At 37.1% G+C, this 13,381-nt stretch overlaps 1 protein-coding gene across 1 annotated transcript; it reads left to right on the forward strand.

The window, feature by feature from the left end:
* Positions 1 to 306: 306 nt before the first annotated feature.
* On the forward strand, positions 307 to 12,688 carry LOC144969646 (uncharacterized). Its single transcript, XM_078908788.1, has 4 exons — positions 307 to 753; positions 8,548 to 8,889; positions 10,091 to 10,331; positions 11,830 to 12,688. The coding sequence occupies exons 1-4, from the start codon at positions 466 to 468 to the stop codon at positions 11,949 to 11,951; spliced, it is 993 nt and encodes a 330-aa protein (XP_078764914.1). The 5' UTR covers positions 307 to 465; the 3' UTR covers positions 11,952 to 12,688.
* The last annotated feature ends 693 nt before the right edge of the window (positions 12,689 to 13,381 follow it).

Genomic DNA, 13,381 nt, shown 5'->3' on the forward strand with positions numbered 1-13,381 from the left:
TCCTCATCGGATTTAGATAATGACAATGATTTAATACCCTTGCTTAAAACGCGAACAAAGCTGATCGTAATCACAATAGGTGTCGATCGTCGGACAACCTTGGAAGAAACAATAGAACTCAAAACAATTGCATGTACAAAGACTTTAGTGGGCAGCTGTCAAACAAATTGACCACGTCTCTTTCCCCTCGAGCTACCCGCGACAACCACCTCCACCTCCACCACCACCACCAACTTGGAACGCCCATCCAAGTCTTTGTCTTTTGATTTTGACTGTGAGGCAATATTTAATGCAACAATTTGTTATAATATGGTTCAGTTGAATTTTTCGACACCTACTGAGCTGTACCGAATTTCTCTTGCAGTCCTCGAAGCTGAAACAAGAAAAGGCTTGACTAGTTGCTTAACTTAATACTTTAAAAAAAATATCTTCGTGATTTCTCTGTGATTTCCAATTGAATTCAAAATGGATAATGTTCTGGATTCCTCGATGTCGACTTCTTATGAGGCATCGGTCACAATTTGTGAAGGAGATTTTTTCAAAACATATGGCTTGAAACACATTCGTGTTGCAGGTAAAGGACTGACGAGTATTGTGATTTTATCAAAGCCGCTCGATGGAGGCGCCTTACGTGCGGTAAAATTGCTCTCAAAAGAAGAAAGATTTGGAGGAAAAAAGAGCAAGGGATATTTTGAGACCGAGGCAAAAATTCTACAAAATATTCAGCACAAACATATCGTGGAAATTTTTGAGGTAGGCCCTAGTAAATATTTATATCATATGCCATTATCATTGTCGCCCCTTTCGGCTTCTCATTAATTCATTCATCAGTTCATTCTTCTTATTTTCATAATGATAATAATTATAGTAATAATAATAATAAGAAGAAGAAGAAGAAGAAGAAGAAGAAGAAGAAGGAGAAACAATAAGAATAATGTTAAAAATAATAATAATAATCAATGTAATAATAATAATAATATGACATTGATAATAATCATAACAATAATGATAATCATAAGAAGAAAAACAATTAGAATAACTTTGATGATAATAATAATAATCAAAATGATAATGATGGTGATGATAATGATGATGATCAAAATAATGATAATAATAATAAGAAGAAAAAAACAGAAGAATAAACGATAAAAGAAATTTTTAAAAATAGTTATACTAGTACTATCTTGATGTCAATAAAGCAATTATGTCACATGCAAATGGGAATAAATGATAAATATGATTCTTTGAAAATGAGGATATTAAAAACATAAATATCTTAAACAGATATGTTAAAACACATTTAGTCTAGGTATACAGATAAATTAGACATAAATGGTACTGTAAAGTATGTAGGATATACTGTATCAACATTATTTCTGTTGTTGTTGTTTTCTTATATTTTTCACTCATTAAAAACGCTTCTATCACCAACACCTACTACTACTACTACTACTATTACTACTACTACTACTACTACTACTACTACTACTACTACTACTACTACTACTACTACTACTACTACTACTACTACTACTACCGCTACGACTACAATTTCAACCCTCATTACTATTGCTGCTGTCGTTATTAATTATAATACAAGAAAATTGAGAACGTACAAAGGCGCACTAATAGATTTTGCCTGACATTCGGTATCTCTAAATCTCAAATTGACTTTTCTAAAATATCGGAGAATACGAGGTGATCTTATTCTTATTCATGCGTATAGACTTGTGGATGGCCTTACAGTAGTATTATAACGATTTAAATATTATTCTCAAGTAGGGGAGATAAATTTAAGATATTTTTTTGAAAGATGTAATTCGGCTAAAAAGCAATTTGGAATAATCTAAATTTTGAGACAACATACTCTAATTTAATAAATGTTTTTAAGAATGCTATGACAGAGAGCTTACCAACATAATATTTGATTTCGATAAATAGTTACCATGACGTTGAATATTATTTGCATTTTTTATCAAAATTAATTGAAACTCACGAATGTTGATTGGGAAAATTGTGCAGCGATTTTTTTCTAATACTCTCATTTACTACTCATTTGTGTATTTGATATTTATTCATTTGAAATCGTGATTTGGATGTAGATGCTAAATTAATAGTGAATGTTGTTTATGTTACTTTGAAAATATTATCTATGAAGCGATGTTACAAAGAGTCAATTAGCTCTGTAATGACAACAACTGCAGGTCCTATTGCTACCATTACTACTACAACTATTACAACTACTACTATTTCTACTACTTCTACAAGTACTCGTACTTCTACTACTACTACTACTACTACTACTACTACTACTACTACTACTACTACTACTACTACTACCACGATTATTATTATTATTATTATTATTATTATTATTATTATTATTATTATTATTATTATTATTATTATTATTATTATTATTATTATTATTATTATTATTATTATTATTATTATTATTATCATCATTATTACCACTACTATTACTGCTGTTGATGATGACGATGATGAAATTACATCAATAAGTACGATTACTACTACGACTACTACTACTACTACTACTACTACTACTACTACTACTACTACTACTACTACTACGATTATTATTATTATCATTATTATTATTATTATTATTATTATTATTAGCTGTTGATGATGATGATGATGATGATGGTGATGAAATTACATCAATAAGTACGATTACTACTACTACTACTACTACTACTACTACTACTACTACTACTACTGTTACTAAAATTGAGCTTTTATATAGCGCACTATCCACTAAATGTGATCAAAGTGCTTTACATGGGGTTCCTGGCCAACAGCAACATTTAACATTTAGGACGGGACAACGCCTGTTAGGCGATTTTACTTTTTTTTTTTCGGACAGAGACAACGCTGTTAACAGTCAGGTACTCATTTTACACCTGAATACGGTGAGAGAATGTGAGCAAAGAGCCTTCTCCAAGGACTCAACTATGTGCCGAGAGAGGCTCGAACCCAGGACCTTCTGATCCGAAAGCGAGTGTCATACCACTAGACCACATAGCCGCACCACTACTACTACTACTACTACTACTACCACTGCTGTTGCTTCTGCTGCTGCTGCTGCTGCTGATGATGATGATGATGATGATGATGATGATGATGATGATGATGATGATGATGAAATTGCATGAAGTACGATTATTACTACTATTAAATTAGAGTATGTTGTCTCAAAATTTAGATTATTCCAAATTGCTTTTTAGCCGAATTACATCTTTCAAAAAAATATCTTAAATTTATCTCCCCTACTTGAGAATAATATTTAAATCGTTATAATACTATTTATAGTAGAGACATGGCTCTCACAGTCTGGAGACGACCCAGTTGAAAAAGCTATAACACCCCCTGGGTACAATTTAGATCGTATCCAAGGAAAGATCAGCGAGGGGGTGGCATTGGCGTATTTTATAAAACAAAATTATCTAAACATGTGGAAATCCTCGAAATGCGCTGCAAAACTATGGAGGCCATTGATCTTAGATTATCCCTCCAGAATACAAGATACAACTTAAACTGCATCTACCGACCGCCAGCAAACAAGAAAAACAAAATAAAATTACCTGATGTTAGGAAGGAAATCAACGAGATGCTAAGTTTGCAACACACGCGTCCTGGCCATTCAATTATACTCGGCGACTTTAATTTTCACTTCGACAACGTCACAGACACCGCTAAATTGCACGAGTCATTATCGGAGAACATGTGCCAGATCGTAACAGCGCCAACCCACTCTGCTGGTCATATTTTAGATTGGGTAATTGTAGAAAATTCAGAGTCCCAAAAAACCAACGTCATCGTCGATTATCTCCCCTTTTCGGACCACTCCCTCATTTCTTACAATCTTGACGTTTCGAAACCATTCCAAGAAACCACCACCACATCAACCAGAAACATTAAAGGCATTAATTTGGACAATTTCAGAGGCGATTTAGAAACAAAACTTACTAAAAATTCAATGATTTCTCCAGACCAGTGGAATAGTTGTCTCATCAAAACGCTTGACAAACATGCGCCATTCCAAACAAGGACCGTCACCAACCGCAAGTATGCTCCGTGGTATACGTCGGACGTTAAAGAAGCTAAAACGAAGTGTCGGAGAGCAGAAAGACTGCTGAAAACATCAGGCCTTACGATTCATCGTGAAATATTCAAGAACACATTTCGTGCCTGGAAGACAACAATAAAAAAGGCAAAGACTACGTATTTTCTTTCAAAATTCGAAACTTCTAAATCTTGCAAACAATTTTTTAACATCTGCAATGATCTACTTGGACGTGAAAGATGCACTTCATTACCATCTACAACCAATCAAAGAGACTTGCCAAACACATTTGTCAACTTTTTAAAAGACAAAATCCATAACATTCGTTCAGAACTAGATCGGCATGAACCATTTATAGATACAAATACATTCTGTGGTACCCCTTTAGACAAGTTCCAACCAGTTTCACCTAGTTTCATAAACGAGTTGATAAAAAAAGCCCCCATTAAATCCTGCGACCTTGATCCCCTACCAGCACAGCTTTTGGCCAGCTCCATCGATACATTATTACCATCCATTACATCAATCATAAATACATCCATACTGACTGGCGAAGTTTCATCGTGCTTTAAAAGTGCCCTCATCAAACAACTTCTGAAGAAACCATCACTGGACCACAATACATTAAACAATTATCGTCCTGTATCAAATTTACCTTTTTTTGTCAAAACTTTTGGAGAAGGTAGTTCTTACACAATCAACATCTCATCTTAAGAACAACAGTTTGGAACAACCCTTTCAGTCAGCCTACAAACATCAACACAGTACTGAAACGGCGCCTTCTTAAAATCTTTAATGACTTGTTATGTAATGCTGATGCTAACAATATCAATGTATTATGCCTTTTAGATCTTTCAGCTGCCTTTGACACAATTGACCATGACATTCTGTTAAGAAGACTAGAAAATACGTTCGGCATAAAAGGAATTGCCCTTAAATGGTTTACATCATATTTACAGGATGGATGACAGACTGTCGTGGTGAATGGTGTTCAGTCAGAACAAGTTTTACTAAATTTTGGAGTGCCACAAGGCTCTGTTCTTGGCCCTGTCCTTTTTACTGTATATATGCAGCCCCTTTCTAGTGTGATATCCAGATTCAATCTGAGTTATCATTTTTATGCAGATGATACGCAAATATATGATTCAGCATCCTTTAGTAATTTACAGTTCTTAATACAACGAATTACGAACTGTTTTAATGAGATTAAATCTTGGTTGTACCACAATAAGTTAAAATTAAATTATAGTGAAACTGAGATTTTAATGTGTGGAAGGCCGAGTATCCTTAAACAGGCAAATAAATCACCTATTGCTCTCGGAAATAGCACAACAGAATTTTCAAATAAAGCAAAAAACCTTGGCGTCATCATTGATGAAGATCTTTCCATGACAAGCCATGTGAATAACACCATACAATCTATGTACATGGAAATGAAAATAATAAGCAAAATTCGTAATTTGATACCGAAGCATATAGCAGAACTTTTAAATAATTCCCTGGTTTTATCTAAATTGGACTATTGTAACTTCCTTTGGGCGAATTTAGCTAAAGACAAAGTTAGCAAACTTCAGGTTGCTCAAAATAACGCAGCCAGGCTCATTGTACACAATAACAAAAAATACCCGTCAGCAACTCTTCTTCTCCGTGAGTTACATTGGCTTCCTGTGGAAAAAAGAGTTGCCTATAAGATTTGTACTGTTGTCTACAAATCCCTGAGCACGAACAGTCCCTCCTATATTAAAGACCTTCTAAACATATATGTCCCCAATAGAAACTTGAGGTCAAGCAGTGACCAATCAATCCTTGTCAAACCTAAGCCATTGCGTAAAATACGTGAACAGTCTTTTCAATTTTCGGCCCCCCATTTTTGGAACTCTCTCCCATCACACGTGAGATGCTCGGATTCGTTGACAACGTTCAAATCTCGCTTAAAGTTTTATCTTTTTACATCATAATGTTGCAATATTATTTTCATATTTTGTTGTTGTTAAATTGAATTCGTATCACATTTCCTTCACACTTTTCTCACTGTAATATGTTTTGTTTTATATCACTGTAAAGCGCTTAGAGCCTGTGACAACGGGGTAAAGCGCTATATAAATGCCATTTATTATTACTACTACTACTACTACTACTACTACTACTACTACTACTACTACTATTACTACAACAAGATATGAAGTGAATAGAAAAGTGCCAGAAGACAATAGAGAATAAACATTTTTCGCGGCGGTGGTGGGGTTTGAACCTGCGACCTTATTGGTACGACAACTCCGCCTGGCAGGTGAGAGCGTGGCTCTACCGTGTGAGCTATCCACGAACACAAAATATTCGTTTCAAACTCAAAGTCATTACTAGATCCCTCTCTCACCCACTTCTTGAGACCGCCGATTCGTTCGTACACCACCATCGCGAATAATTTTGACCAGCAGTTAAGCTTAATAGCCAATATTCTCAACACAAACATATAACATAGAAACGATTGAGACATTGAGTATGCTCCGGTGTATGTAATTTTTAATTCAGAAAAGTGAGTGGAGCAGGCACTTATGTTGGTAACAACAAGATATGAAGTGAATAGAAAAGTGCCAGAAGACAATAGAGAATAAAAAATTTTCGCGGCGGTGGTGGGGTTTGAACCTGCGACCTTATTGGTACGACAACTCCGCCTGGCAGTGAGAGCGTGAGAGCGTGGCTCTACCGTGTGAGCTATCCACGAACACAAAATATTCGTTTCAAACTCAAAGTCATTACTAGATCCCTCTCTCACCCACTTCTTGAGACCGCCGATTCGTTCGTACACCACCATCGCGAATAATTTTGACCAGCAGTTAAGCTTAATAGCCAATATTCTCAACACAAACATATAACATAGAAACGATTGAGACATTGAGTATGCTCCGGTGTATGGTGAATTTTTAATTCAGAAAAGTGAGTGGAGCAGGCACTTATGTTGGTAACAACAAGATATGAAGTGAATAGAAAAGTGCCAGAAGACAATAGAGAATAAAAAATTTTCGCGGCGGTGGTGGGGTTTGAACCTGCGACCTTATTGGTACGACAACTCCGCCTGGCAGGTGAGAGCGTGGCTCTACCGTGTGAGCTATCCACGAACACAAAATATTCGTTTCAAACTCAAAGTCATTACTAGATCCCTCTCTCACCCACTTCTTGAGACCGCCGATTCGTTCGTACACCACCATCGCGAATAATTTTGACCAGCAGTTAAGCTTAATAGCCAATATTCTCAACACAAACATATAACATAGAAACGATTGAGACATTGAGTATGCTCCGGTGTATGGGGTGAATTTTTAATTCAGAAAAGTGAGTGGAGCAGGCACTTATGTTGGTAACAACAAGATATGAAGTGAATAGAAAAGTGCCAGAAGACAATAGAGAATAAAAAATTTTTCGCGGCGGTGGTGGGGTTTGAACCTGCGACCTTATTGGTACGACAACTCCGCCTGGCAGGTGAGAGCGTGGCTCTACCGTGTGAGCTATCCACGAACACAAAATATTCGTTTCAAACTCAAAGTCATTACTAGATCCCTCTCTCACCCACTTCTTGAGACCGCCGATTCGTTCGTACACCACCATCGCGAATAATTTTGACCAGCAGTTAAGCTTAATAGCCAATATTCTCAACACAAACATATAACATAGAAACGATTGAGACATTGAGTATGCTCCGGTGTATGGGGTGAATTTTTAATTCAGAAAAGTGAGTGGAGCAGGCACTTATGTTTGTAACAACAAGATATGAAGTGAATAGAAAAGTGCCAGAAGACAATAGAGAATAAAAAATTTTCGCGGCGGTGGTGGGGTTTGAACCTGCGACCTTATTGGTACGACAACTCCGCCTGGCAGGTGAGAGCGTGGCTCTACCGTGTGAGCTATCCACGAACACAAAATATTCGTTTCAAACTCAAAGTCATTACTAGATCCCTCTCTCACCCACTTCTTGAGACCGCCGATTCGTTCGTACACCACCATCGCGAATAATTTTGACCAGCAGTTAAGCTTAATAGCCAATATTCTCAACACAAACATATAACATAGAAACGATTGAGACATTGAGTATGCTCCGGTGTATGGGGTGAATTTTTAATTCAGAAAAGTGAGTGGAGCAGGCACTTATGTTGGTAACAACAAGATATGAAGTGAATAGAAAAGTGCCAGAAGACAATAGAGAATAAAAATTTTTTACTACTATTACTACTACTACTACTACTACTACTACTACTACTACTACTACTACTACTACTACTACTACTACTACTACTACTACTACTACCTATGATGATGATGATGATGATGATGGTGATTATTATTATTATTATTATTATTATTATTATTATTATTATTATTATTATTATTATTATTATTATTATTATTATTATTATTATTATTATAAATTGAATTCTCATTCAGTCCATCCATCTCCTTTTCAGGCTTGCGATTGTCCAGACATGTACGTCATCTCTATGCCCTACTACCAAAGAGGCAGCCTGATATCACAGCTACCAAAAATGACCTCTCAATTGACCGAGAAGTACATGTTAGAACTGACAAGTGCTGTCTCTTACCTCCATGGCCATAAAATAGCACACAGGGATATCAAGCCGGGCAATATTCTTATCTCAGTCGAAGGAGATGCCATTCTTTCCGATTTTGGACTGGCGTGTATTGTCGAGTCGAAGCAGATGCCCCTGACCCAACGGGTTGGAACCATAGCGTATGCCCCGCCTGAAATAATTCGAGGAGATTGGAATGATCAGATCAACTTCTACAAGGTAAAAATTTTTTTTGGAAAAACTTGAGCATTCATAAATCGCAATATCCACAAAACGTGCTCAAAACGCTTTACACGGGATTTCCAGCCAACAGCAACACAGTCAGAGACGTGACGCTTGTAATGCGATATTACAGTTTTTGTTTTCTACACGGACGGACAACACTGTGAACGTCTAAGTATTCATTTTACATTTGAATCTGAATATGGAGAGATAATTTTGTAAAAGTCCTTTTCCAAGGACTCAACTTTAAGCCGCTCAACGCCTCCCACTCTGAAGGCGAGTGTCATACCATAAGACTACATAGAAATGAAGTGCCTCTCGCTCGCTCTCTCTCTCTCTCTCTCTCTCTCTCTCTCTCTCTCTCTCTCTCTCTCTCTCTCTCTCTCTTTCTCTTTCTTTCTTTCTTTCTCTCTGTCTCTCCTCTGGTGGTGAGAAAAAAGTGCCTGCGTTTTTAAAGAAAGTTTTCTCTTTTATTACTTGATTTTTTTTTTCTTAAGGTTTTTCAAGGCGCTTTACAAAGGACTCCAATGAAACAATAATTCGGAAAAATAAATAAGGCATGCAATTGAAATATGAAAAAATATATATCGCAGCAAAAAGAAACGAAAGAAAAATCCATTAAATCAAGAAATTATAATGTTTGTTTATATGCATTGACTTGACTTACTTGACTTGACTTAGATGCCTTTCGCGTCTCGACCGAAAGATCGGGTCGCCTTGGCTGTTTCCAGTATTTCCTGTGTGAGGTGTCTCCAATATTGCCGGTCCTCTGTTAGGGTTCTCAGATTTTCAAGGTCCCCTGCCGTTATGAGACTAATGCTTTGTCCAAGTGTTGTGAGGTTTTTGTTTAGGATCACAGGGAGTGTTGTGATCGGTCTTCCTCTGAAAAGGTTCCCGTGTTTTTGGAAGTATCCCGACATGGCTTGGTTAGCTGGTATGTTTTTTGTCCCTGCGTAGTATGTGACCGAAAAGTTGCCATCGTTGTTGTAAAATGTCAAGGGAGATTGGTCTTTCTTTTGTGATCTTATAGAGTGATTCATTTGAGATCTTTTTTGGGTATTTGATGTCCAGTACCCTTCTTAGCTGTGTGCGATGGAAGGCATCCAGATATGCATTTAAATCGTTTTTTAAAAAAAACATCTAAAATAGTATTAATCATTATTCATTGCTTCTATGCCGTTCTTTTTCCTCTCTTCAGTGTGACACATATTCACTGGGAATGGCCATCTGGTGTATGGTTGTCAGAGAGGAAGCCAAACCTGGTCAAACCAACCACATGAACACCATACAACAACAAAGGGAGAATATTAAGGATTACCGGTACCTGTTAGAACATCTGCTTGAACATGACACCAACAAGAGATGGGATACGAACCAGCTAGTGTCGGAACTTTGTCAAACCCGGTCTACGATGGGACATGATCTTACTCGATATTTTAGTAAGTTGATTTGTTGATCATAATACTTTATGAAATGCAAAATATCGCCTGAATATGACAGCCACGCCTGGAACCAATAGAGATCCTTATGTTTGTGAGATGAGTTTATTTACTTACTTGCTGCCCATTCTGCCCGTTGACATGTAGGGCAGCAACGAAGGACCTCCATCTTCCTCTGTCTGTGGCCATCATCATTTGGGAGCTCTTTGTCTCCCTCCCCCCCCCTCTCTCTCTCTCTCTCTCTCTCTCTCTCTCCCTCTCTCTCTCGTCTCTCCCTCTACTGTTCTCCTCCAGGTTGCCCGTGGCCTTCCCATTCTTCTCTTTTCTTCTGGTGTCCAGTGTAGGGCAGTTTTGCTGATGTTTCCCTCCTCCTTTCTCATAACATGTCCTTTCCAAATCCACCTTCTTTTCACGATGAGGTCCTTCACGTCATCCATTCCACAGTGATCTAGCAGTCTTTCATTTTAAATTCTATTTGGCCAGTAAATGTTTATGATCCAACTGAGGCACTTTGTATGAGCAGCAGACTGTCTGTTCATGTCGCTATCTGTCATCCTTCAGCATTCAAACATACTGAAGTGTTGAAATGATACAAATTTGGTTTTCGTACTTGTAGCCGTTTGTTCTCCAAACTTTGTTTCGTAATTTACGTATTCCTTGCTTTATTTATACGCCTAGAAATGTCTCTCTCAGCTCCGCCAGTGCTTGTAATAAGGCTGCCTATATGAAATCTTCAGTTTTTTGTAATTCTTGTTCCGTGGGGTGTTGAATATTTAGTGTCATTAATTCTGACTTTTAAGCAATGATTTTCGGCACTATACTAACCATTTTCACATTGAATTCTGTCGTACTCTGAAAAATAAATACAAAAAAAAAAAAACCAAATCAAAAAACAAAACAAAACAAAAACAAACAAAAAAAAAAACCAAAAAAATCCATAAAATTGGCCAGAAAACTCTCCCTCCAACTTTTAATCGATTAAAATTACCGACGAGTTTTCTGGCCAAACTTTTAAAAGTGTGTTGGGGTTTGTTTGTTTTGTTTTTTGTTTTTTTTTTTGTTTTTCTTTGGGGGGGGGGGGGGGGGGGTTCAGAGTGCGGCACAGTTGTAACAGTATGCAAATCGAGATTCTTTAAAGCCTTGAGTTGCTCTGAGCTTTATTTTCACTTTTTAAAACTGCTTTAGTCATGAAAACGGTCAACTATAATGTCAAACTAGATTAAAATTGGATCGTGTTTGTAATAAATGGATAATTTAGCTTGGTGGGGGGGGGGGGGGGGGGGGGGGGGGGAGGGGCGTAAATGCGTGATCGGGCACTGGTGTACGATAAATAATACAAAAAAATGGTGAATATTTGGAATAATTTTTCTTGCATTGTTTTCTGCTTTGTCTGGAACTGTTTGATAAAAATATATTCAGATTTTAATTTTATTTTAGCTGTGGTTAAATCATCAGGTAAATAAGTATTTATCTCTTTATTTTTAAATCCTAAATACAGATCAGGATACTCCAGTCCCCTTGGCATCCGAAGTCCAAATGGATGAACTTTCACAGGCTAATAAAACCTTGGAGTTGGAGAACAGCAGCAGCCCGGAAACAGTTAGTGATCACATCACATAGAGAGCAGTAAAAGAAGATCCTTCCCACACTATTCATAGAACTCGCTCAAAGCACTTTAGATGAGAAGCCAACAGCAATGCTGTACATATAAGACGAATCTTTAAGTAAACCATACCGTTCTATTTTCACCCGGAAAACCTGGGTTTGGTTCGAGATACGTCAAGCTCCGGTTGGCATTTCATTTTATTCCTGAAGCAAAATCATAATATACCCAATTCCGTCGTTGCACTGTAGCTAACCAAAGGGTTATCTTAGTATGTTTTTGTTTTTTTCATTAAAGACCCTAAAGTCAAATTGGTTCGTAGAGTGAATGAGAGAATGTTTTAATCGTCATTTGTGCAAGCCACAGCCTCATTAGCAATAATATGTCGGGGGTTCGGGAAGGGGGGGACTGCCAGTGAAAATTAAATTATATGGACACACGAAAAAAAAAAAAAAAGTAGTATTTTCACTACATGTTCAATTATCAACATCTGATTTATGTAAATATAGTAGTAGAGGATTGTAAAAAAAAAAAAAAGGATACAATTAATAAAATAAAACATAGGAACAATTACAAGTTGAAACATCTAGTGGCTGCTGGAGTCATTAGCTCAGAAGTGCAATTTGTATACTTGTTGTAAACAGTCAAGTAATTTTGAGCGTGGTAAGCAACCGGTTGGTTGATGATAATCGCAATACTCTTGCCCCACTATTGCTGTTTTTCACAAGGCACTTTACACACACATACACACACACACACACACACACACACACACCCCACATATATATATATATATATATATTTTATATATATATATATATATATATATAGTGATAGATAGATAGATGAATAGATCCAAATAGATCCCTCTTTTGTCTATTTGTCAGTCTGTCTGATTTTTATCGCTATCCTTCTAAATAATTTAAACTCGATCAATGGAGCTGGGCCGACGTGCACATATTATGCAGGTCTGCCATCCGAACCCACTTATGGGCCTAGTTTAACATTGTTGTAAAGGACAATATTTTGCGTCATTTTTAAAGATTTCCATTCGAAGTGACTATTCTCATCCCCCTAGTCTAGGATGCTAGTCTTCATAATAGTAGTCCACAATTGTTGTACTTATGTTTAATCCAGAGGTTGTAATGCAGTAATTTGTTAAGTTTCTTGTCACAAGTTGCACAATTAAAAAAAAAAAATCAATCAAATCCAAATCGCAAAAAGCCGGCGACGTTTTTTTCGGTAATCCAATCGGCCGGGGGGGGGGGGGGGAGGGGAGGGGGGGGGGGGGGATGAGAATAGGGGCAGCCATTTCCATTACAACAACGAGCCCATAAGCCATAAGGAATTGGGTTATCAGACTTGCAAATAAGTGTGACGAGCTTATCCCCTGATCAGAAAATGAGCATGCTATTGCAGTACAGCAGTTGAAATCAGCGATCATGGA

The sequence above is a fragment of the Berghia stephanieae genome, chromosome 3 (assembly GCF_034508935.2).
Source record: "Berghia stephanieae isolate SIO BIC M18660-M18661 chromosome 3, UCSD_Bste_1.3, whole genome shotgun sequence".
Lineage (NCBI taxonomy): Eukaryota > Metazoa > Mollusca > Gastropoda > Nudibranchia > Aeolidiidae > Berghia > Berghia stephanieae.

Bases quoted from the DNA above. Each gene is read 5' to 3' on its own strand.
- LOC144969646 (XM_078908788.1), top strand. From the start codon at position 466: ATGGATAATGTTCTGGATTCCTCGATGTCGACTTCTTATGAGGCATCG. The intron at 754-8,547 runs GTAGGCCCTAGT...TCTCCTTTTCAG, and splicing joins ATATCGTGGAAATTTTTGAG to GCTTGCGATTGTCCAGACAT. The intron at 10,332-11,829 runs GTAAGTTGATTT...TCCTAAATACAG, and splicing joins TGATCTTACTCGATATTTTA to ATCAGGATACTCCAGTCCCC.